Genomic DNA, 27,043 nt, shown 5'->3' on the forward strand with positions numbered 1-27,043 from the left:
TTACTTTTAAAATTTTCTCTCATATTCTTTCCCCATTTTACATTAACCCTCCTTTTTGCTTCCTTTATTTTATGTTTTGCTTCTCTTCTTTTTCCTTTGTATCTCTCATATGTTTCATTTTTTAATGACTGGAAAGTAATTTCCTCTCAAAAAAGAATGCTGATCACTTTTAACTTCTACCCCTCCATTCTGCAATCCCCCTTGAATCTCTCCTTTACTATCTCTATAACTCCTTCTCTGGTGCAATATTTGTGTGTGGTAACCTCAGTCAGACTTACCACAATTTGTTCGAATTGCAGACCATGAATAACACAAGAATCTTTACTGTACACCTTTACTTATAATGATACCAACGGTTATCATCATATTGATCTATTTTCTTCAGATTTCCAAACAAGTTCTTCATAACCAATAAATATTTTCAAATAAGAGTAGAATATCCTTGTGAACAGGAAGTCACTTGACATTATTGATGAATTATAATGGCTACAATATATCCTGAACTTTTTTCTTCTTCTTATCAAGATCAGCCACAAGTGCAGCAGTGAGAGATTCTCCTCCCACTTCCTTGCCCAAGAACTCTCCAACCATGGCTCTTGGTGGCTTGCCTCCTCCATGTACAAGTACTTCTTGTCTATACTTCTCTCCCATCTCTCTGCAACAGAAAAATTCAAATAAAACTATTTCATTAATATATCCTGATTCCATGGGATACCATAACAATAACAGAGAATAATAATAATAAATGATGATGATGATTGATGATGATGAAGAATGCATGCATGCATACATACATACATAAAGGGTTTTTTCCCCCTTACAAGGGAGATAGCCGAAGTCAAATGCATAAATCCACCCCCACCCATTTCATCCCCACATATTCACTCCCATTCACCACCCCTCCCTCCCTCTTTTCTTGGCTGCTCTTGGATGATGGGTCATTGCTGCATCTTGCCCACTGCCCTGGGTCAGAAGCAATACAGTAAGATGTAGCACATCCACAGCAAGACTACTTCATTTAATTGGAAACCTTCCCTCTCTGTCCCCTTATGCAGATAATAATACAAACATACATACACCAAAGGCTTTTTCCCCCATTCCCAAATGCCTATTTCTCATTACACTTTTCAATCCCCCAAGGCATTTACTTGCTTCTCTCAATCCACACTTCACCTCCACCTTCACTCCCTCCCACCCCCTGCCACACTTGCATCCAAGCATCTAAAACCATCCACTTCCTCCAGTCTCTCCCCCTTAATACTCACTTCCAGTCTGCTGCCAGTTTCTTCCCTTGTACATCTCATCACCATACTTTTACCAACATTTATCTTCAACCTACCTCCCTTGCACAGACTCCCAAACTCCATCACCAAATTCCCCAATCCCTCCTCTGATCACACCACCCCATCCATGTATAAATTAAACAGCCAGTGTGACACAACACATCCCTGACAAAGTCCCACCTCTACCCCAAACCACTCACTCTCTCCATTTCTAATCCTCACACAAGCTCTACTACTTTCGTAAAAACTCTTGACTGCTCTTAAAAGTTTTCCTCCTATCCCATTATCTGCAACACCTCCCACAGTGGCCCCCCCATCTACCCTGTCATAAGAGTTCTTCAGATCCATAGAAGCCCCAAAACATCCTTATCTTTTCCTATAGCTTTCTCACATATCTGTCTTACCACAAAAATCTGATATACGCAACCCCTGTCTGTCCCAAACCCACACTGTTCCTCACCAACCATTCCCTCCATTTCTTTCCCAATTATCCCAATCAAGAACCTCCCATAAACCCTCCCAACTACATTTAACAAGCTGATCCCTCTGAAACCACCACATTCACACCTATCCCCCCTCCCCTGTAAAATGGAACCACACAGGCACTCCTCCAGTCCTCCTGCACTCTACCCTCTCTTAAACAAACATCAAACAACCCCACCAGCCAATCCACCATCACTGCACCCCCCCTTCAGACACTCCATATATCCACCCAACCAGCTCTCATCATCTTAACAACTGCCTTCACTTCATCTTTCCCCATTTCTACTCCACTTCCCCTCACTCATCATGGTCATCCTCTCAGCACTTCCCACTGCAACCACCTTTCCCTCCCCACCCTCCCCCACATAGAGCACCCGCCCTAAAACACTCCACCCATCCCCCTCTCACTGCCCTCCCCTCCATTATCATCTCTCCATGTGCACCTTTTACCTCCTCCTCTCCAGTTGATTTGCTCCTCTTCCTCTCTTAATCTCTTTCAAAATTTCCTGTCATACTCTTACTCCATTTAACATCTTCTCTCCTCTTTGCCTGCTTTATCTTATGCTTTACATCTCTTCTCTTTTCTTTGTACCTTTCATATGATTCCCTTGTCCTATTTTGTAACCAATCTGTGAAAGCTCGCTTCTTCTCTTCTACAACCTTCTTTGCTTCCTCATCTCACCACTCACTACCCTTCCTTCTATTTCCTTCTATCCTCCTTGTTCTACACACCATCTTTACACATCTTGTGACTCCCTCCTTAAACCATCCCTATTCCTCCTCCAATCCTCTAGTTCTACTCTATCCTTCACTCCCTTCCACTCCTCTCTCAGCGTCTTCTTGTACTCCTTCTCCTTTTCTTTATCATTTAAGCAGTTCACTCTAAGCACCTCCCTACTTTCTGTCTTTTTCCTCTTTCTCCATCTATCCTTCATTCTCAACTTACCTTCCACCAAAATATGATCTGATATTCCCCACTCTCTCCCCTTAGAACATATACATCCTTAACTCTTCCTACTATACTTCTGGTTACCACTATATAGTCCATTAATGCTCTATCTACCACCCTTCCATCCACCACCCTCTTCCATGTGTACTTATGATTGACTTTCTTCCGAAACACTGTATTTGCTATCATCAACTCTCTTTTGAGACACATCTCCACCATCAACTCTCCACCACAATTTTTTCCATGAACTCCACACTTCCCAACCACTCCATCTATTGGTTCATTTCCTACCCTAGCATTAAGGTTTCCCCAATACCACTACACTGACATTTCTCCCTAATCCCTCTATGCACTCACTCAAATCCATCCAAAAAAGCCCACCCCCTCCTCCACACTCTCCTCACTACCAGGCCCACATGCACCCACAAAAACCCACATCTCAGCAGATGATGATGATGATGATGATGATGATATAATAATAAAAACATCTCAGCAGATAATAATAATAACAATAATGATAATAATAACAACAACAGGAAACTATGAGATACAACAAGCACAAAGTGATGAAAGATGGGTGACATGTGAAGTGTCTGACAAAGAGAGGAACACATATAGTGGACTCAATAGTGAAGTTTAATGTGTGCCTAATGGAGGGGAATATGCCAGAGGACTGGAGGAGTGTTTGCAAAATTCCACTTTACAAAAACAAAGGGGGGGGAGACAAATATGTAGTACTGGTACTAATCATATACAACCTACCACCAGTGTCACACAATACATCAACGCAGACACTTTGCATATGAATCAATAAACAAGCTCTCCAAGATCAACTACCTAACTCAATACTCCAACACTCCAGACAAGCCCCACTAAAAAATCACTCTGAAGAGTAGTACAAACCACACTGGCATGCTTGCTTTCAGGACACCATTCAGCATTAAAAAATCATCAACACAGGCCTCCTGTAGATTTCACTTTGACACCCCTCAAAACAAAGGTGTGGGCACCAGAGGGGAAGGCAAGGCAAAAATCCACCCAGAACCTCATGGTAGAGGGAGAGTCATGCAAAGTGCACTGCAAGGTACATGTGAGGAATCTGGACCCACATGTATATGCACAGGGCTCCGCCAAATTTGAGGGTTTTTTCTGCATTTTCACAATTCTGCCTGTGGCACCCACACCTTTGGCTTGAGGGGTGTCCAAATTAAATCCACAGGAGACCTCATAACCCTCAACCTGTGAGTGAGATGGTGACCTAAATGGACAAAATGACCCCAAAAGGAAAAAACCCAAATCCAAAGGGGTCACTTGCTCTGATTGGGCCACCATCTCACCCACAGGTCAAAGGCCAAGAGGCCTTGTGCAGATTTCACTTGAACACCCCTTAGGCCAAAGGTGTGGGCATCAGAGGTAGGAAGGCAAAAATCCATCCAGAGCATCAAAGTTGGCCAGGCCCCATCACACATCCTTGAATCCATGTTCATCATTTATAGCTCACAGTACCCCGTGCACAACTCTCTCTCTCTGGGGCAAATTTGGGCCGAATCAACTGACCTTACCTTATTCTACAATGCTCCACACTAACATTCACTTAACAACACTACATTTTTTCCATCAGTAACTTACAAGCCCACCTGGTGGCCACAGATGGTTACCTGGAAGTCCTAGGTCTCCTGCAAGAGACTTGGGACAAAGGTCTAAAAGATGGAGAGCACAGCTGTCCAGAACCAATATATCCCCTCACCTCAATCAGGAGGAACAGCAAAGATCCAACAACTATAGTACATACTTACATATACCAATGCTTTTCCCCCTTGCAAAGGAAGTAGCCAAAGTCAAAAGGCATGACTCCACTCCCACCATTTTATCCCCACCCACTCCACTCCCATTCACCACCCCTCCCTCCCTCTTTTCTTGACTCCTCTTGTCACCCTTTAATTACACCCAAAAAGGTTCATATACATTTAGCACAATTTCACAGTGCAGACTGAGACCAAGATCCTCCTCTATCAACTCCCACTGTATTTCTTATACATTTTCATATCTTGTCGCAAGACACAGCACATCCGGCCTTGCTGTGGATGTGCTGTATCTTGCGACACTGCTTCTGACCCAGGGCAGTGGACAAGGTGCAGGGATGACCCGTCATCCAGGAGGTGCTAAGAGGGAGGGTGGAGGGGTGTGGAGTGTGTTCAGGGATGGAATGGGTGGGAATGATTTTATGCCTTTTCCTTTTTGGCTACCTCCCTTGTAAGGGGGAAAAAGCTTTGGTATATGTATGTATGTATCTTGTCCAATGGAAAGGGTTGGCCATTCAATTTCTTCTCCCTTATAAAGGGATTTTTTTTTTTGTCATAACATTATAAAAAGGAAGGAGCCTTTTGGTATATAGATAAAGATTAATATAAGAATATAAGAATGAAGAAGACTGCAAGAGACCATAAGGCCTACACTAGGGCAATTCCATGAAATGTAGAAATCATTCAACCCACCTATTAAATGGGTCTTTGACAAAGTACTTCTGCCAAATCCATGATGCTACAGCTCTAGAGACTAAATATGCATAATATTTAGCACCATAGCCTACTAAGTGTCCAAAACGTAGTTGCCATGCCTGTAAAAAAAAATGGAAAAAATATTAACAAGTTTCAAAAAGACTTCCACATGAGAGGAAGTTTATGATGTTAAACCAATGAATCAATCAAATAACAAAATACTTATATTCGCTCAAAGATGCCTGATTTTACTTTCAACAATATTATGTATAATCATCAACTCAACCCTTTCACTCTTTCTTTACTATGATGAATCCATAAACTAAAACTGTTCAGGCCCTCTGAGAGGAGATTTTACAATATCTTTCAAAATGTATCTTACCGTACTGGGAACATATGGAAGGCTGTAGTATTTACTGTGCACTTCTTGTAGGACCTGTGTAGTTGAGCATGATTCAAGCCACTCCCCTGCACTATGGTAGTGCTGGTCTAGTAATGAGTAGAAAGTCTTGAAAGAAAAATACAAATGAAAATCATGAGTGATTAAAATTAATTTGCAGAATGCAAAAAATATGAATAACTGCCCACAACCCTTCATAAGGGAGAAAGGGGTCTTTTGGTATGTGGAAGTAATTAAATTGAAATAGTCATTACAACTGAATATTTTTACATAAGCTTAAATAAATCCATCATAATACATACATACATATACCAAGGCTTTTTCCCCCTTACAAGGGAGGTAGCCAAAAAGGAAAAGGCATAAAATCATTCCCACCCATTCCATCCCTGAATAGACTCCACACCCCTCCACCCTCCCTCTCATCTTAGCACCTCCTGGATGACAGGTCATCCCTGCACCTTGTCCACTGCCCTGGGTCAGAAGCAGTGTCACAAGACACAGCACATCCACAGCAAGGCCGCTTCATTAACCACTTCTATCTGTGACGCCTACGTAGGCATCATCAGGAGCAAGTGGGTACGCGATGATGCCGACGTCAGCGTCTTGATTATATTTATTGTAGTCGTACCTGCATGGCCCTCATTCTCTCTAAACTGGCTTCATCATATTTTCTATGGTTATCAAAATTCACGGGTGAAAGAGAACGAGCGGTTGAGCAGTGACTTTATTTTTCATAGTGCGATTACTATGACGCAACATTGCACGTCTGGCAGCATTAGCTGCCAGACGTGCGATGTGCCCCAGAGTGAAGAGGTTAAATAAGCGACCCCCCCCCCTCTCCGTCCCCCCATGCATAAAGGAGAAGACAGGGAGAAATCCCTTCGGGCTGCATCAAATTTGCTCACACATACTACCTCACCCCCCATCCATTCCACCTCATGCATCACAACAACATCCATATACAACCATTCTCCATTCACCCCTGTCTTCTGTCCTCTCCCGTCCTTCCTCAACAGACATTCCCCTCTTCCCAAAGCCCCCTTCACCCCATCCATCCACCTCATCCTAGACGTCCCTTCATGTTCACTCCCTCCACATCATAATAACAATTATTATTATTTTTATAGGACAATTTGAATCTGTGACCAGTGCAGATTTTATGTATGTACCCCCATCTAGGGTATTAGCTGAAAGTTATTCTTGCATTAAAAGCTGCTAAGCAGCATTGAGGAAGCTCACTGGCTGGGCGTGTTAAAGCATCGTTACTTGTGGCGAAGGTCAAGGGGATGGCGGTTCGTATCCTGCCATCAGTGAAGTTGAACCAAGGGCATGGTTCATTAAATTCCACGCTACAAAGTCCTCTGTGAGGGGCAGTGTCCTAGCCTTACAATAGGGAGAGTTTGTGACGTTAAACCGTAAGCCAAGTAGCATGGAGGTGATACTTTAGGGTCTGTATGGGACAACCCTACGGACCAGAGCCACTCATCATTTTTGTCTGTAGTAGAAGAAATCTCTATTCACAGAGAAATGATGATACTTTATTATACTGCAACTGTCCCTCTGTTATGCTGTTTCCCAACTCTTGTTACTGTCCTATACCATTTCATACATACATATACCAAGGCTTTTCCCCCTTACAAGGTAGGAAGCCAAAAAGAAAAAGGCATAAAACCATTCCCACCCATTCCATCCCTAACTACATTCCACCACCCTCCACCTCCTAGATGACGGGTCATCCCTGCACCTTGTCCACTGCCCTGGGTCAGAGGCAGTGTCGCAAGACATAGGACCATTTCAAAGGATTAAAAAGGATGACCATGCAGACTTCCAAATTAAATCTATTTCCTGGCAGTTTCAGACAATTATTTCTTGTCGGATTCTCATTCAGTGTGAAAATTTTGTCACTTTTGATGCTGTCAATTCCCTTTAGAATCTGAAAGACCTGTATCAAGTCACCTCTGAGTCTATGCTTTTTTAGGGAAAACAGATTCATATGTTTTAGTCAATTTTCGTATGATTTATTTTTGATATTTGGAATCAGTTTTAGCACCTCAGGAGGTGCTAAGATGAGAGGGAGGGTGGAGGGGTGTGGAGTGTATTCAGGGATGGAATGGGTGGGAATGATTTTATGCCTTTTCCTTTTTGGCTACCTCCCTTGTAAGGGGGAAAAAGCCTTGGTATATGTATGTATGTAAGAATCTATTCAAATTTCTTTTTAGCAGTTTAAATCTAAGTTGTGATTGCTACTTGCAATAGTTTCACCAACTTCTATGTCGATTATCATGCTTTTGCAGCTAGTGATCAATAGATCGAGTAAATTTCCATGTCTTGTGGGCTCTTTTACATGCTGAACTAAGTAATTGTCACCGAGAAAATTTATCAATCAACTACCAATATGGCCATGTTCAAGGGTCATCCTATCAATGTCAGTAAAATCTAAATCACCCATTATCAATAAGACCCAGTTGCAGAAACTAGACAGTTCTTGAAACAAGTTTGTTGTCTGCTAATGATAGAGTTTTCACCCTATATATTACATCTACATTAATTTTATCCATTTAGTTGGATTAATTCTACCCACAAACTATCATATGCATCCTGTTTCACTTCCTCTAAAACACAGGCATGGGCATTGCTTTTAATGTACAACAAAACACCCCCACCTTTCTTGTGGTTTCTATCCTGATGAAAGTGTTTAAATCCCACAATATTAAATTCAGTTTCAAATTCTCCACCCTTTAACCATGTCTTGGTTACTCCTATCATATAGAGATTTTCGCTTTTGACATACGCCTGGATTTCTTGGAATTTGTCCCCAATACTACGGGCATTAAAGTACATGGTTTAAAGAAAATAGTGATTATTTCTTTTTGACTTGTTTTGATTTTCAACATCATGCTTTATATTATAATTTTGTTCTTTGTTGACACTTTGCTCTATATTGAAATTTGGTCTTTCATTGACATTCAGTGCCTCATGGACATTTGCCCCATCATGGACATCTGGTCCCTCACGGTCATCCGATCTCTTATGTACACCTTGCCTCCCTTCGTCACCGCGTCCCACACCGGCCACCCGTCTTTCATTGACATTCTGTCCGATATCACTTCATAAAAAGATATTCTGTCCTCCACTGACATTATATCCTACCATGATATTTTGTCCTCCACTATCCTTACATTCCATCATGATATTTTGTCCTCCACTATCATCATATCCCATTGTGATATTTTGTCTTCCACTATCATTACAGCCCATAGTGATATTTTGCCCTTTACATTACATCCTAATGTAATATTTCGTCCTCTACCGATACTATATCCTAAAATGATGTTTTGTCCTACACTGACATATTGCTCTACATTATTGTTATGCCTTACTCCATTTTTCCCAATACACTCTATTTCCCCTTCCCTTTGAGTTTCTATCCAAAAAAAGGAACTAGTTCATTACAAACTCCCACAATGAGGTTTGTAAGAGCATCTTTGCCTCTGTAAGGTGGATCCCATAAGAAGCATAAAGGTCATACATACATATACCAAGGCTTTTTCCCCCTTACAAGGGAGGTAGCCAAAAAGCAATGATGCCTAGAAAAGAGATACCACAGATCAAGAAGGTTGTATCTCAGTTACATGCACAATTGTGATATCCTCTCATTGATCCCTATGGCTCTACTGTTCCAACACAAGCCAGCGTAGATCCTCAGAAGGATCCCACAGACTATGTGATGGCTCCCACGTTCCTTCATCTCCTTAAGGAGGACCATGTAATTCCGAACAAGTTCCTCTGATCTCACCCTACCCACATCATTACTTCCTGTATGAACAACTGTAACTGTGTTCATCTGCCTTTGCTCCCTGATGATCTGGGTACAATTGGCGATCCCACGGCCCAGTTGATATACAAGCTTGCAACGTCATTTAGTCTTCGGGTGCAGGATGTCGTCATAGCCTTGCACCATGGAGTCCCCCACCACCAAGAACTCCTGATTTTCAGCCACCTCATCTTCCAGCAGAGCAAAACAATTGGATAGAGCCAGCAGTTGCTCTTCAGGGCACCCACTTACCAAACATGGGCTTGACAAATGGGACCCCACGGAGTGCCACTCACTCACAGCAGTGGCAGAAGTGGAAGAGGTGGAATGCTCTTTGAATTGTGCAAAGGATTCACTCTTCTCACAGAGCACACTCATAAGAAGATGAATTTCCTCCTCACACTTCCTGAGACAGTCCTCCAGGTTCACACAACCTTCACGAGCCATTTCACTCCTCCTTCAGCAATACAAATGGCAAAGAGAAAATGTAAATCAACAAAAGAAACAAAAACAGTCACTAAATAAACTAAATACACATAGCTTACTCTACTTACCTTATAATATTACTCCTACCTTTGGAGTACAGTAACAGACTACTGTTTTGATTCTAAATTATTAAAACACTACACTTGATCTTATAGAACACTACACTTTATATTATCACTGAATATTCATTTTCTCATTTCGCCTAACCCTGTGGTGGGGGATAAGAATACTGCCACCAAGTATTTCCACTTGAATCGTATGAGGTGGCAAAAACAGGATGGGGACAGGAATAGGCATCCTTCTCCCTGTTGCAACAAAGGGGATATTCCCCCAAAAAAGTAAAAGCATAAGAGGATCTGGGAGTTTTCCAACCAGTACCGGTTTGGGTTTTTAAATGTGCATAGATGTGGTACAGATGAGAGTTAAAGGTAAGAGATAGGTAGTATGTTTGTGAGAAGAAAGATGGATGTATTGGCTTTGAGTGAAACTAAGCTGAAAGGGAGGGGTGAGTGTGAGTTTGGTAATGTAGTTGGGAGGTTCTCAGGAGTGAAGAGAGGATGAGGGAGAGAAGGGGTGGCTATACTAGTAAGTGGAGAGATAGGTAAGTGTGTAGTGGAGTGGAAGGAGGTTTTTTCAAGGTTAATGTGGATGAAGGTGAAACTGGGAAGGGAGATGTGGGTCTTTGTAAGTACATATGGGCCTGGTAATGAGAAAAGTGTAGAGGAAAGGGAGGCTTTTTGGATGGATTTAAATGAGTGCATAGAGGGATTAGGGAGAAATGTCAATGTAGTAGTAATGGGAGACCTTAATGCTAGGGTAGGAAATGAACCGACAGATGGAGTGGTTGGGAAGTGTGGAGTTTCAGGAAAAAAACGTAGTGGAGAGTTGATGGTACAGATGTGTCTAGAAAGAGTTGATGATAGCAAATACAGTGTTTAGGAAGAAAGTCAAGCATAAGTACACATGGAAGAGGGTGGTGGATGGAAGGGTGGTAGATAGCTTTAATGGAATATATAGAGGTATCCAGGAGAGAGAGGGAGAATATCAGATCATTTTCTGGTGGAAAGTAAGTTGAGAATGGAGGATAGATGGAAAAAGATAAAAAAGACAGAAGATAGGGAGGTGATTAAAGTGAACTGCTTAAATGAGAAAGGAGTACAAGAAGAAGCTGAAGGAGTGGGAGGGAATGAGGGATAGAGTAGAACTTGGACTGGAGGAGGAATGGGGATGGTTCAAGGAGGGAGTCACAAGGTGTGCAGAGATGGTGTGTGGAACAAGGAGGATGGGAGGAAATAGAAGGAAGGGTAGTGAGTGGTGGGATAAGGAAGTTAGGAAGTTTGTTGAAGAGAAGAGGTGAGCATTCACAGATTGGTTACAAAATAGGACAAGAGAATTATATGAGAGGTACAAAGAAAGAGAAGAGAAGTAAAGCATAAGATAATGGAGGCAAAGAGGAGAGAAGATGTGAAATGGAGTAAGAGTATGACAAAATAAAATTTTTGAAAATAATAAAAAGATATTCTGGAAAGAAATTAAGGGAGGAAGAGGAGGAGAATCAAGTAGAGAAGAAAAGGTAAAAGGTGCAGATGGAGAGATGATAATGGAAGAGAAGGTAATAAGAGGAAGATGGGCGGAGTATTTTAGGGAGTTGCTAAATGTGAAGGAGGATAGGGAGGGAAAGGTAGTTGCAGTGGGAAGTGCTAAGAAAATGACCATGATGAGTGAGGAAAATGGAGGAGAAATAAGGAAAGATGAGGTGAATGCAGTTGTTAGATGATGAGAGCAGGTAAGGCACCCGGGTTGGATGGATGTCATGCAGAATGTCTGAAAAAAGGAGGTACAGTGATGGTGGACTGGCTGGTGAGGTTATTTAATGTTTGTTTAAGAGAGAGTAGAGTGCCGGAGGAATGCCTGCATAATTCCAGTTTACAAGGGAAAATGGAACTAGCATAAGTGTAGTAGTTTCAGAGGGATCAGTTTGTTAAGTGTTATTAGGAATGCTTATGGAAGGTTCTTGACTGAGAGGATTAGGAGAGGAACAGGGGGAGTATTTGGTGAGGAACAGTGTGGGTTTAGGACAGGTAGGAGTTATGTGGATCAGATTTTTGTGGTAAGACATGTATGTGAGAAAGCTTTAGAAAAAGGTAAGGATGTTCTTTGGGTTTTTATGGATTTGGAAAAGGCTTATGACAGGGCAGACAGGAAGGCACTGTGGGAGGTATTGCAGATATGTGGGATAGGAGGAAAGCTTTCAAGAGCAGTCAAAAGTTTTTGCAAGAGTAGTAGAGCTTGTGTTAGAATTAGAAACAGAGAGAGTGAGTGGTTTGAGGTAAAGGTGGGACTTTGTCAGGGATGTGTTATGTCGCCCTGGCTGTTCAATTTACACATGGATGGATGGTGTGAGAGGTAAGTGCAGGGGTAGTAGGTTGGGGATTGGAGATGGTTAAAGAAAACTGAGAAAAGTGGGAAATAAGCCGCTTGTTGTTTGCTGACAACACTGCGCTTATAGCAGGATCAGAGGAGGGACTGAGGAAGTTAGTGACAGAGTTTGGGAAGGTGTGCGAAAGAAGGAAGTTGAAGATAAATGTGGGTAAAAGGTGATGAGATGTACAAGGGGAGAAAGTGGCAGCAGACTGGAAATGAGTATTAAGGGAGAGACACTGGAAGTAGATAGTTTTAGATATTTAGGTGCAAATGTGGCAGGAAAGAGAAGAGTGGAGGTGGAGGTAGAATGTAGATAGAGAGAAGCAAGTAAATGCCTTGGAGGATTAAAAGTGTAATGAGAAATAGACATTTGGAAATGGATGCTAAGAGGAGTTTGTATGAAGGAGTGATTGTGCCGACAGTACTGTATGAGGCAGAAACCATACAGGAAGAGAGGAGTTTGAATGTGTTTTTAGATGAGGTGCCTGAGAAGTACGATAGGGGTTACTAGGCTAGATAGAATGAGAAATGAGGTGAGGAAAAAACAGGGATGGAAAGGGAGTTGGGAGATAAGGTTGATGAGTATTGGGATGGTTTGAACACATGGAAAGAATGAGTGAAGAAAGATTAGTAAAAGAGGTGTGGAAGGCAGAGGTGGAAGGAGTGAACATGAGGGGGTGACCAAGCATAAGATGGATGGATGGGGTAAAAGGGGCATTGGGAAAGAGGGGAATGTGTGTGTTGGAAGGACAGGAGAGGACAGAAGATAGGGGTGAATGGAGAATGGTTGTGTGGGAATGATGCTGCGATGCATGAGGGGGAGTGGGTGGGGGATGGGGGTGAGGGAGTATGTATGAAAAATAAATTGACGAAGCCCGAAGGGATTTCTCTCTGTCTTCTCTTTTTCTGCATGAAGGGATTGAGAGGGGATTTGCCAATTTAATAAGGCAGCCTTGCTGTGGATGTGCTGTGTCTTGCGACACTGCTTCTGACTCAGGGAAGTGGGCAAGATGCAGGGATGACCCATCATCCAGGAGCCAAGAAAAGAGGGAGGGAGGTGGGGTAGATGGGGTGGAGTATGGGGAGATGGAATGGATGTGAGTGGTGTTTATGCCTTTGTTTTTTGTATACCTCCCTTGTAAAGGGGAAAAAGTCTTTGGTATATGTATGTAGAATTGCAAATGTTATGTACTTACTTGCAACTGCATTTCTGAAGCTGCAAACACAGACTTGGAGGCAACTAATTTTTGAAGAAGATCAAAAGGAATTTTTTCTCCTGTTTTGTAGTGCCTAGCATAAGAATGAATAACCCGTGGATCCATTGCAAAGTGTTCCATCAGGATTGATGGTACCTCTGCAAAATCTGTGCTGCATCTCGTTCCAGTCACGTGCTGGTATTTTGTCCTGAAAAAATATTTTCAGTAACAAACACATCTACTGGCAAAATATAAATTGAAGAGTATCATTATGCACAAAAGGTATTGAAATGCAATTCAATCCATTGCCCCAGGTCATTCTTGTAGAATACTGACAGAGCCCTTGAGGCTATGTGGATGGTGCAACCTGGATTTACCTCACTGCACACCATGGCCATGGAGACGAGAGATTAGTGAGTCTTTAAATGAGTGAACATGTGGTCCAAGGCCTGTATTTATACCACATGTAAGCAAGCTCCCTGCAGCACAACCTCATGGCGCAGTGGTTAGTGTTCTTGCCTGATACTACGGAGGTCCGGGATTAAATCCCACCCAGGGCTGCAATAATTTCAGTATCACTGCACTGTGGGTTGTTACTCCAACTCTCGTGGGCGGGGAATTGGGTGTGTGTGTGTGTGCATGAGGTCACAGTATTACCCATAGATCGGTCATACGAGCTCTGAGCTTTCATCCGGGGGGTTAATAACTGTCAATCATGAGTCCAACACGTGATCCAAGACTATGGTGAATCACACAGGTGCACTGGGTTTGGTCAGGTTAGCACCTCCAGGGGCAGCAGAGACATCCAAGGAAGGGTGCACAAGATGGTGAGGTCAGATTGTGCTGTCCATGTTGCCTGCAGTGAGGTGAAGCCAAGTTGCACCATTCTACAACCTTAGCCATCACTGCTGCCCCCAGAGGTGGCTAACCTGACCCAACCCATTGCACCTGTGAGCCACAGGTAGCTCACCTACCTGTGGTATAAATACAGGCCTCTGGCCATATGTAAGGTAGTTCTAGTTCAAAAATATAGGACTCACTATTCTCTCTAGTCTCCATAGCCTAAACCGACTATAATACCCACAGACCCCAGGCAACTTGTATGGTTTCTAGCCTGGCCCACATATCACTCAAGAAATATATGTTGCACAGCTCTTTGGATATGGTGAGAGTGGGGCAATGTAGGATAAGAGTTCAGTCTCCTGTGAGGTGATTGCCTCTAGGACAATTTGAATCTGTGACCAGGCTGATTTTATGTATGTACTTCTTTACTTGTTTAACTGTTGTTCAGAGAGAAATAAGGGTGGTGGAAAGGGTGGGAATGAGTGTGTGCCTTTGACTTGGCCACCTCCCTTATAGACTTCTTTAGTGTCATGTGGTGCCAAGGACCAATGGCGGGTAGGGTACGCATACCAATGGAGACGCACTTGCCCTTTGCAGATGCATTTGACACAAAAAAACTTCTACCTGCCAATGGTGAATAAATAGGAGCATAATTATAGGCTAAAGAAATCACTTAACTATCCCCTCATAATGTGACATAGTCTTACCTTCCTAATCCAAATAGGTATGTTACTACAGATGAAAAAAAAAAAAAAAATACTGTTTTTGAAAGAATCCTTATGAAAACATAAGAATTTTATTTTCTTTTAAGGTATTTTTTTTTACTGTTCCTTAACAGATTTTTATTTCATTTTTTGCAGGTGGCTTGTGCATGGCTTTATGTACACTTGTGCATCAGAAACTGCTTCCCATTGCATGCAGGGGATAGTTAAGTGATTTTTTGAGCCTATAATTATGCTCCTATCTATTCACCATCACACGGTAGAAATTTTTTTGTGTCAAATGCATCTCCATTGGTACCCGTACCCTACCTGCACATGGTGGCCCTGCAAGATGGACAGCAAAGTTATCCATTTTCCAAAACCCATCAACCCCTTCACCTCAAATAGGGGGTGCAGCCCTGAGGGGCTGGCATTTGGTCTCTGGATTGGACCCAAGATATTTTCTTATCAACTTCAAATGTGTTTCTTACACTTTTTCACACATGGAGAGCTGGCAACTGGCAACTGTCTTTCCCTACCACTTTGAGCTGGTGACATAGAAACAGTCTCACACTGATACAACAGACAATTGCCCAAAGTTTCTTCCAAAAGGGTTATGTGCAAGGTTCCAAGGCTCATTGCCAGCCACTGTGTGGCCAAAGATTTTCCTCTTTGTGAAACTTGAGGCAACAGTGGATTGATTGACCCATTCAAATAATTCCAAAAGTTCTCTACTCTTCACTTAAATAAAACATTCAGAAAATGCAACACTGTATTTCACAAAAGAATTGTGTCATCAATTACCAACCTTGCTAGCATAGAATGCATGGCATGACCCATTTCATGGAAAAGGTTCTCCACCATGCCAGGAGTAAGCAAGGAAGGTGTGGACCAAGTTGGGGAAGGAAGATTTAGATGCACTACTACCACAGGGTTCTGATGACAAAACACCAGAATCAATTTGGATTCTGTCATACACATATTTTCATTGCAAAAAAACATTTTCATCAACCTAAAAGAATCAGTACTAGTTTACATACTTGATAGGTTCCATCTGGTCTTTCTTTGCCACCACGGATTGTGAAATGACAGTCTTGGTGTAGTTTACCTACTCTTTCATAGAAGTCACAGTAGATATGACCAAGTAAACCTTCTGTGCTATGTACAACTGTAAAGCAATAAATTAGGTTATTAGTATTCATTAGTCTTGCTGCATTGCTTCCGACCCAGGCAGTGGACAAGAGACAGGGATGACTCTTCATCCATGAGGAGCTAAGATAAGAGGGAAACAAGAGTGGTGGATGGGCTTCGAGTGGGTACATGCTTCAACTTGGCTACCTCCCTTATAAGGGAGAAGACATCCTTAGTATACTGATAGATTAGTATTCATGCTGTTTTCAATAACTGGGGCCAATGATGAGTGACTGCAAGTGGTGGTCTTGCACAATAGAGGGTAGTGAGAATCTTCTTCCTGCTGCCTGTCTTCAAAACCTGTCAACATTGTCACCTTCTGAAGGTGCACCCCTTGGCACTTGGTCTCCAGCCCAAGCTCTCTCTTCATCAACTTTGACCATCTCCTCCATATTTTCACGTAAGGAAAGTTGTTAACTGCTGACTGCCCCCCCTACCACTATAAGTCAGTGAGAAAAGCAGTCTCATACTACTAAAACAACACCAACAACAGTCCATTTCTTACTACAGAGATCTATGAAAGAATCCATGGACTACTACCAGCTGTTTTGGGTCTGTGAGGTGTCAGTCAGTGAAATATGAGGCTACAATCATAACTGATATAATTATTGTTGTTAGTGAAAGTAGAATGGGTAGGGATTGCAAACCTTGGTTGGCTACCTCCCTTATCAGAGGGAAGAGGTATGTATGTATGTATTTACCTAGTTGTACCTAGTTGTATTATATGGGAAGGGAGCTATGCTTGTGGTGACCCATCTTTGTATCTTTCTGCATCAAGTTTTTCCTTAAAATCTTGAATTGTGTTTGCACACCTTTTTTTATCTAAATTATTCTAGGTGATTGAGAGGATTAGGAGAGGAACAGAGGGAGTAATTGGTGAGGAACAGTGTGGATTTAGGACGGGTAATGGTTGTGTAGATCAGATTTTTGTGGTAAGACAGATATGTGAGAAAGCTATAGGAAAGGGGAAGGATGTTTTTTGGGTCTTTATGGATCTGGAAAAGGCTTACAACAGGGTAGACAGAAAGGCACTGTGGGAGGTTATGCGGATATATGGGATAGGAGGAAAGCTTCTAGGAGCTGTCAAGAGTTTTTATGAGAGTAGTAGAGCTTGTGTCAGGATTAGAAATGGAGAGAGTGAGTGGTTTGAGGTAAAGGTGGGACTTCATCAAGGATGCGTTATGTCACCCTGGCTGTTCAACTTATACATGGATGGGGTAGTGCGAGAGGTAAATGCAAGGGTAGTGGGTCAGGGATTGGAGATGGTTAAAGAAAATGGAGAAAAGTGGGAGGTGAGCCAGCTGTTGTTTGCGGATGACACTGCGCTTGTGGCAGGATCGGAGGAGGGATTGAGGAAGTTGGTGACAGAGTTTGGGAGAGTGTGTGATAGAAGAAAGCTGAAGATAAATGTGGGTAAAAGTAAGGTGATGAGATGTACAAGGGGTGAAAGTGGCAGTAGTCTGGAAGTGAGTATTAAGAGAGAGCAACTGGAGGAAGTGGATAGTTTTAGATATTTGGGTGCAAATGTGGCAGGAAAAGGTGGAGTAAAGGTGGAGGTAGAATGTAGATTGAGAGAAGCGAGTAAATGCCTTGGTGGATTAAAAAGTGTAATGAGGAATAGAAATTTGGGAATGGATGCTAAGAGGAGACTGTATGAAGGAGTGATTGTGCCAACAGCACTGTATGGAGCAGAAACATGGAACATAAGAGAGGAAGAGAGAAGGAGCTTGAATGTGTTTGAGATGAGGTGTCTGACAAGTATGATAGGGGTTACTAGGCTAGATAGAGTGAGAAATGAGGAGGTGAGGAGGAGAACAGGGGTGGAAAGGGAGTTGGGAGATAGGGTTGATGAAAGAGTATTAGGATGGTTTGGACACATGGAAAGAATGAGTGAAGAAAGACTAGTAAAGGAGGTATGGAAGGCAGATGTGGAGGAGTGAACATGAGGGGACGTCCTAGGATGAGATGGATGGATGGGGTGAAGGGGGCTTTGGGGAGGGGGGGAATGTCTGTTGAGGAAGGACGGGAGAGGACAGAAGACAGGAGTGAATAGAGAATGGTTGTATATGGAAGATGTTGTGATGCATGAGGTGGAATGGACGGGGGGATGTGGGGTGAGGTAGTGTGTGTGAGCAAAATTTTGACGCAGCCCGAAGGGATTTCTCCCCGTCCTCTCCTTTATATGGGGGGACGGAGAGGGGGGGTCGCCATTTTAATGAAGCGGCCTTGCTGTGGATGTGCTCTGTCTTGCGACACTGCTTCTGACCCAGGGCAGTGGACAGGGTGCAGGGATGACCCGTCATCTAGGAGGTGCTAAGATGGGAAGGAGGGTGGAGGGGTGTGGAGTGTTTTCGGGGATGGAATGGGTGGGAATGTTTTTATGCCTTTTCCTTTTTGGCTACCTCCCTAGTAAGGGGGAAAAAGCCTTGGGATATGTATGTATGTATGTATCCATTGCTAAGCTTTTTTTTTTCAGATCTCTTCTTAAGTTATCCTTTTGAGTTTCTTTTTGTGTCCTCTTGTTTTTCCATTGTCCCATTCTAGTAAATCATTCCTATCTAGGATTTCCATTTCTTTCATGATTCTATAGTCAGCAGACCTGCTCTTTCTCTTTTTTATTCCAGAGTTGGTAATTCCAATTTGGACAATCTTTGTTTGTATGTTAATTTGGAAAGAATTTGTACCAACTTTGTTGTTGCTCTTTGTATTCTTTCTAATTTCTTTATATTCTTTTTAGTACTGTGTGTCCATAGTGTTGCTGCATACTCCATTTTTGGTTTTATTAGTGTAATTAATATTTTCTTAATAATTTCCTCATCCAAGTAGTCAAATGCCACTTTCATTGACCTTAATAGGTTGAAGGTTTCTCCGACTATTTTGTTTATATGTTTGTTCGGTGTCATGTCTTCGCTGATTATTACTCCAAGGTCTCTTTCCGAGTTCACTTTTTTGACCTCTTCTTCACCAATTCTATAATTTCTTGATATTCTGTTTTTACTTTTTCCAAACTCCATTATACTACATTTCTTGATATTGACGTTCACTTTCCACTTTTGAGTCCATATCCACATTTTGTCCAGGTCTACCTGTAATGATTCACAATCCTCCTCTGTTCTTACTTTCTTTAGTATTTTTGCATCATCTGCAAAGAAATTCATATGACACTACTCCTTCATCCATGTCATTTATATATATGGCAAACATGATTGCAGCCAGTACAAAACCTTGCGGGACACCATTTATCATTTCTTCCCACTGTGAAGGCTGCGTGCTGCAGGTTCAGGTTCCACCTGGAAGCTATGGTGGAGGTTCAGGGTGGCTTCTTTGAGTGAGCTGTATTTGGCAAAAAATTGTCTAAGGGATGCACTTTGAATTTTGAGAATACATCAATTTTTGGCCAAGATATGATGTTTTTCTTTCCTTTCCGAAAAAGTGTCAAACTTATCCCGTACACCTAGTATATGTATATATCCCATCCAAGAGTTGACACCTTGATATGGTGGATAGGCTTGAGACTCTTAATGACTACAAAAGCTATGTTGATTGAGAGGAAATTTCTGCAGGGTCACCCATATCGAACAGGTTTTGTAAGAAAAATGAGACACAGAGCAGCTAGCACACACAGTCACAACACCCACTGCTATCTGGCACGTCCCTGATGGCAAAAAGGGAAATTCCTCATAGATATATGGGATACCATCATAATGACAGTGTGGTACCCTATAGATATACAGGGCTTCACCAAATATAATGAATAAGGTGACACCAAAGAAATATCTCACCAGAAACCAGTTGGCAGGAAGGTGAGATTACTGCCAAAAATTTGTAGAAACTATGATTTGCACAACCAAAAGAAAACTGGGCATTCCTGTTGGTTCATTGTCTCCTAAAGGTCCAACTGCATTGCCTTGTGTGCTTACAGGCAGTGTGCCACTGAATGTAAGCACTGTCCAAGCAGATCCAAGTCTTTGACATTAAATAGCATGAAGAAAATGAAGATCTATACTTACAACATAAGAACCCTCTTAGAAGACCACAGGCTGGAAAGTTTACTGGAAGAACTAGACAACATCAAATGGGACATCATGGGACTGAGCAAAGTCCAAAAAGTGGAAGAAAAACTAATACAGTTATAAGATAGTTCCACCTGTTCTAATAAAGAGGTAAAGACAAAGAAAGAGCTAGTGGAGTAGGATTCTTGATAAACCATGAGGTTGCTGGTAATGTAGCCAAATTCAGTAGTTTTCAGACAGGGTAGCTTGGATTGTGATTAGGCTGTGTAAAAGGTATACTCTAAAAACAGTTCAGGTTTATGCATCAACTTCAGAGTCCTTCTATAATGATTTAAGTCAGGTCTCGGATCAAGAAAAAAGTAAGTACACATTGGTAATAGGCAACTTTAATGCTAAAGTGGGGAAGATGGGAGATGAGTCATGCATTGGAAAGTTTGAAGTTGGTGAAAGAAATGACGGAGGCAAGATGTTAGTCAATTTTGCAGAGAACTATAACATGAAAATAATGAACACTTTCTTCCAAAAGTGTGCAAGTCATAAATGGACCTAGAGAAGTCTAAATAGAATAACAAAGAACAAAGTAGATTTCATATTAGGAGATGAGAGCAAGAGTGTTAACAATGTTACAGTCATAAATAAAGTCAACATAGGTAGTGACCATAGAATGGTAGGTTGCACAGCTAAATTCAATTTCAGAGACGAGAGAAATAAACTAGTTTTAAAAAAGAAAATAAGCCTTGTGAAGGTCAAGGATAATAATAAAAAAATTCTATTAGAAATTAAAAATAGATTCAAAGCTCTAAAAAATAATGAGGACAACGTCAAAGATATGAATTTGAATTTAGTAAATATCATTAGGGAATCAGCAGAGAAAGTAGAAAGTACAAAAAGTAATACAGAAAACAAATACCCCAAAGCTACAAATGATTTAATTAAAAGAAAGACCATTAAGATTAAAAGCAGGAGAGATGAAATTATTATGAGAACAAAAAAGAGAACGGATACCAGACATTGTGAGAAGCATGGGATGTAATGAAAGATAAGAGAAACAAGAGTGGAGGAAGAATAGGCATATTTCAAAGAGGAAGTGCTAAAGTACTAGAGCTAAAGCTTATGACTTTTAATAGTATAATAAATGGGTGTGAGATGGGTGGAGTCTGGGTGCATATCTTGGGTGGCTACTTCCCTTTTGAGGAATAAGAAGCATTTGCTATACAAAGATAAACAGTACTATAAACTCATTACACACCAGAAATCAACTTACCAGCTAGCTTATATACTTCAGGTACCCATAATTCTCCAAGGGATGGTTCCTCTACAACCAAACTAATTTCAAATAGCTTCTGCATAAGACTATTGTAGCCTTCCATGACAGCACCAAGAGAGAAATAGTTTGCCAAGTCTGAACTGTTGACATTGAATTTGGTTTGCCGTGCCATATTAGTGAAGAAGGGAACATCCCATGGTGATACTTCCTGAAAAAAAAATTAATTGATTAAAACTTTTAATATTTTTAGCAGGGTTGCAGAGTCGGATGGTATAAAGTCCGACTCTGACTCCGACTCCAACTCCTAGAATTCCTAGGATGCCGACTCCGACTCTGACTCCTTTGATTCCTCTGACTCCGACTTCGACTCCAGACTCCGACTCCCGACTCCTTAACTCCTTGACCCCTATGTGGAAATCTATTCTGCAGATCCATATACCAGCCTCCCACACCTATTCAGCAAGCATTTTATAAATATTTTTCATGTATATTATTTTTTACGTTTGGACACATGGAAAGAATGAGTGAAGAAAGACTGGTAAAAGAGGTATGGAAGGCAGATGTGGAGGGAGTGAACATGAAGGGACGTCCTAGGATGAGGTGGATGGATGGGGTGAAGGGGGCTTTGGGGAAGAAGGGAATGTCTGTTGAGGAAGGACAGGAGAGGACAGAAGACAGGGGTGAATGAAGAATGGTTGTACAGGAGTCCCTCAAATAACGCGGGGGTTAGGTTCCTGAAATTACCACGTATGACCAAATCCGCGTATGCTGACTTTCCATATTAAATACCGAGAACCGTATGTATGTGTATGTGTATGTGTGTGTGTGTGTGTGTGTGTGCATGCGTGCAAGTGTGTGTGTGCATGTGTGCGCATGTATGTGGTGTATGTATGTGGCATATGTATGTGTTGGTGCGTATATACATGTGTGTGTATGTAGCGTATATGCATATGTGTATGTGACATATACAGACGCTCCTCTACTTACATTCATTCGTTTTACGTTTTTTCGATTTTACGTTTGAACTGACTGTAAAAAATTGTAAAAAAAAAAAATTGAGTGAATTTTTTAGTTTAGCGCGCTCTCCGTTGTTCAAACGATACTTACACATGACGCTGCGTCCATTGTTTACATGGCACAAACGACAGACTGAACGTGCCTTGCCTCATCCTCCTCCTCCCCTCCTCCTCCACCATCTCAATTTATGTTGCTTGAATTTAATTTATTTGAAATTAATGTTATTATTTTACAATGTTATGTGTATAATTAATGATCTAGGGGTGTTTTATAAGATACGGTAATAGAATTTACGGATGTATAGTACAGTAACAACTTACGTTATTTTTCAACTTACGTTCGGCCGTTCGGAACGTAACTAAAACGTAAGTTGAGGAGCGTCTGTATACATATGTGTGTGTATGTGGTGTATACACGTGTGTGTGTGTGTATGTGGCGTATATATGTGTGTGTGGCGTGTGTGTGTGTGTGCATGTACAGTGCTCGACAAAATTCGCCCCTGCTTAGGCCAGACCGGGCGCAAACTATGGCGAAAAAATGATGGTCATTTTGATGGTGAAACAAAGATGTCAGAACTCGCGCCTGCCTGTATGACGTCACTGCATCCAAGGACGATGCGACCAGGGAAGCTGGAGCGCGTCAGTTGCCTCAGGGCATTCGTGGAGGTAGGGTGTGTGTGGCGTTGTGCTCGTGTGGGGGCCAAGTTTTGTGTCGCATTTTTTTACCTTTTTTCCCTTTTCAGTGTAAATATGGCTCCGACCAACCATTTAAGCAATGAACAGATTGCACAGGTGCTGGTATTGAAAGATGCAGGCCATGGAACGAAAGAAATAAGTGACTTGATGAACATAAACCCTTCCACAGTGCGCAGGTGGATAAGGCGTCGACGCCAAGAAAACAGTGGTGCAGACCCAGTGCCTAGAAAACACACTGGCAGGCCTAGGAAAACTTCCCATAGGGCTACTAATGGCCCTATGGGAAGTTTTCCTAGGCCTGCCAGTGTGTTTTCTAGGCACTGGGTCTGCACCACTGTTTTCTTGGCGTCGATGCCTTATCCACCTGCGCACTGTGGAAGGGTTTATGTTCATCAAGTCACTTATTTCTTTCGTTCCATGGCCTGCATCTTTCAATACCAGCACCTGTGCAATCTGTTCATTGCTTAAATGGTTGGTCGGAGCCATATTTACACTGAAAAGGGAAAAAAGGTAAAAAAATGCGACACAAAACTTGGCCCCCACACGAGCACAACGCCACACACACCCTACCTCTACGAATGCCCTGAGGCAACTGACGCGCTCCAGCTTCCCTGGTCGCATCGTCCTTGGATGCAGTGACGTCATACAGGCAGGCGCGAGTTCTGACATCTTTGTTTCACCATCAAAATGACCATCATTTTTTCGCCATAGTTTGCGCCCGATCTGGCCTAAGCAGGCGCGAATTTTGTCGAGCACTGTATGTGTCTGTGTTCACATGTACAAGTAAGCATGTACGTGCGTGTGTCTGTGTTCGTATTTGTGTGTACACGCACGCGCATTCACAACATACACTGGTTGTCTAACACGTGTCTACGTGTGCGTGTCTACACGTGTGTAAGCGTGTATATGTCTGTTTTTGATCTCCCAAACCACCACCGCCAGTAACAAAATCCTTTTTCCCAACATGCAATATTATGTTTTTTCTGCATCGAGGGGTGATTTTCCGGCGATCACTCCTCTTCTTCTACTTTTAGCTGGAGATGTAGAGAGCAATCCAGGGCCCACCACAAAATACACATGCCCAACATGCTCTAAACCCATTACTTCGAGCAGACAGACAAAGGGCTCAGTTCAGTGCAATATGTGCAAAAACTGGGCCCACCTCACTTGTACAACACTTGCTGACACAAACCAATACACAAACACTTGGACATGTTCTACCTGCCCTCCAGTAACTCCACTCCCACCTCCCCAACCACAGCCAACACCCTCACCCACTCACAATTTCCCTCTGCCCTTACCCCCGATTAGTACTCCCCTTCCTTTGTCCCCGATCTCTCCTTTCCCCCCCCCTCTGACCCAGATCCTACACCTTCCCCACTACCACCCCAACCTCAACCCCAAACGGCAACATACAACACATACAAAACACACAACATCAACATATTACAACACAACATTGACGGTATTAACACGAAAAAACATGAACTTGAACACTTTCTTAAACAACACAACATAAAACATTGCGATTTTACAAGAAACAAAACTAAGACACTCACACAAAACACCATCATTTCATAATTACACCACCATCAGACAAGACCGGACTGATGGCTATGGCGGTGGACTCATCACCCTGATCCACCACTCCATCTGTTTTGTGGACACAAGTGCCACAACCAAAATTCTCCTCCCTACCACAGATAACACAACAGAAATCCAATCCATTCGAATCCGCACAGGCAACAAATCAACACTGACAATAGTTAACATGTACATTCCCCCCCAATCATCCCCCACAGTTCCAGACACCTTCAGGCCTCATTTTAGCCAACTAGCCTCAATCCCCAACCTGATCATGGGTGGTGACTTCAACGCCAAGTCGTCTGCCTGGTATGTCGACAACCCTGACACAGACAGAGGGCTTGATATACAGACTCAGTTTGACACATTGACTATCATGAACAACACACATAATCATACACATATCCCACACCAAGCCCTCTACACTCCCTCCTCTCCTGATATCACCTTCTGCTCCCCCTGCCTAACCCCAACAACATCATGGAGAGTGGTCGGAACCCTTGGCTCTGACCACCTTCCAATCATCATCACCACCAAAACAAGATGCACCCCAGTCGGCCACAGACACACTTACACCAAACTGGGAAGCTTTTACTGAAGAGACAGAACAACATTTTGAAACACTTAACAGTACACCAATCACAAACATAAACAATGCTGTGCACACTTTTAATACAATCATACAAAATGCAGACAAGAGATACATCCCTAGAGGCAACAGAAAATCACACAACCCCAACTTCACACCAGAAATCCAAAGCCTCATCAGACAACGTGACACACTTAAACACGGTACCCCCACACCTATCCCTCAAAACATAGCAGACCAAATACAAACACTAAACACTGTGATTGCCAATAAAATACATGAACAAAAAACACAAAATTGGCAAAACTTTATCAATACACTTGATCACAAAACAAACACCAGCAAATTGTACAAAACACTCAACAGCATTACACTATCCAACAGTAACAGACAACAAGCAAACGCACTGATACGTCATTTTGCACAGACAAGCCATCTCATTTCTCACCCTGACGACCGACGCACAATTTGACGTAAGAAAGACTTTCCCAAAGACTCAGACTATATACCCTTCATAGACAGTCAGACAAAACTCATAATACATAGTCTCAAGCACTCATCTGCCTGTGGCCCTGATAACATAAGCAACATCCACCTAAAACACATTGGACCACAAGGTATACACGCACTCACAAACATTGCAAACTACAGCTATTCACACAACACTATACCCAACATCTGGAAGCATGGTAAAATAATCACCATTCCAAAACCGAACAAAGACCCAACAATCCCAACATCGCACCGTCCAATCACACTTCTCTGCACCCCCTCTAAAGTCATTGAACGCCTAATACTTAAACTTGTCACACCACATATTCCCCTTGCTGACTCACAACACGGTTTTAGGCCACTACACTCCACAAACACTCTTCTGATAAACCTCACACAAAGAATTTTAGATGGCATCAATTCAGATAGGCCCCACCAAAGAACACTTCTTATAACATTAGACATTAGTAAAGCTTTTGATGTTATCCCCCGCCACAACCTAACAAATAAAATATATAACACAGACATGCACAATAACACCAAAAGATGGCTGGCCAATTATCTGGCAGGTAGGAATGCTTACGTGTCATATAATGGCCAATCATCGCACATCAGAAACATTAAGAACGGAGTACCACAGGGCTCAGTTCTATCCCCCACACTATTTAATCTATACATGCATGACTTACCCACGCCAGACACCTCAGAAATACAAATCTCTTCCTACGCAGACGACATAACAATCACATGCACACATCGTAACACAGACAAAGCTGCAGAAATAATCCAGCCATACCTTGACACACTCAACACATGGTTCATCACAAACAGACTCAAAATAGCTCCAACCAAATCTACAGCAACACTTCTCACCAACTGGACAAAAGAACACAAATACATACCTCATCTCTACATCAACAACACTCTAATACCACACACAAACACACCGAAAATTCTTGGTGTAACATACGATACATCCATGTCTTTCAAATAACACATCACAAACATAAAAAACAAATGCACACCCAGACTTAACGCACTTAAGTCAATCACTGGAACAACATTTGGACAAAACAAAGAAACTAATATAACAATATACAAACAATGCATACGCTCAG

General features: G+C 42.2%; 1 protein-coding gene across 1 annotated transcript in view; it reads right to left on the reverse strand.

Annotated features, from left to right (window-relative positions):
- Positions 1–318: 318 nt before the first annotated feature.
- The window catches only part of LOC143028337 (mitochondrial intermediate peptidase), a 40,747-nt gene continuing 14,022 nt past the window's right edge, over positions 319–27,043 (reverse strand). The window contains exons 8-14 of the mRNA XM_076190275.1: positions 21,546–21,756; positions 16,118–16,245; positions 15,886–16,013; positions 13,534–13,741; positions 5,596–5,721; positions 5,211–5,332; positions 319–655 (exon numbers count right to left, since the gene is read on the reverse strand). Coding sequence (XP_076046390.1) covers positions 487–655; positions 5,211–5,332; positions 5,596–5,721; positions 13,534–13,741; positions 15,886–16,013; positions 16,118–16,245; positions 21,546–21,756 — 1,092 coding nt within the window. The 3' untranslated portion in view covers positions 319–486. The remainder of the gene's footprint in view (positions 656–5,210; positions 5,333–5,595; positions 5,722–13,533; positions 13,742–15,885; positions 16,014–16,117; positions 16,246–21,545; positions 21,757–27,043) is intronic.

Source organism: Oratosquilla oratoria, chromosome 9 (assembly GCF_046742065.1).
Source record: "Oratosquilla oratoria isolate Oo_2021 chromosome 9, ASM4674206v1, whole genome shotgun sequence".
NCBI classification, from domain to species: domain Eukaryota; kingdom Metazoa; phylum Arthropoda; class Malacostraca; order Stomatopoda; family Squillidae; genus Oratosquilla; species Oratosquilla oratoria.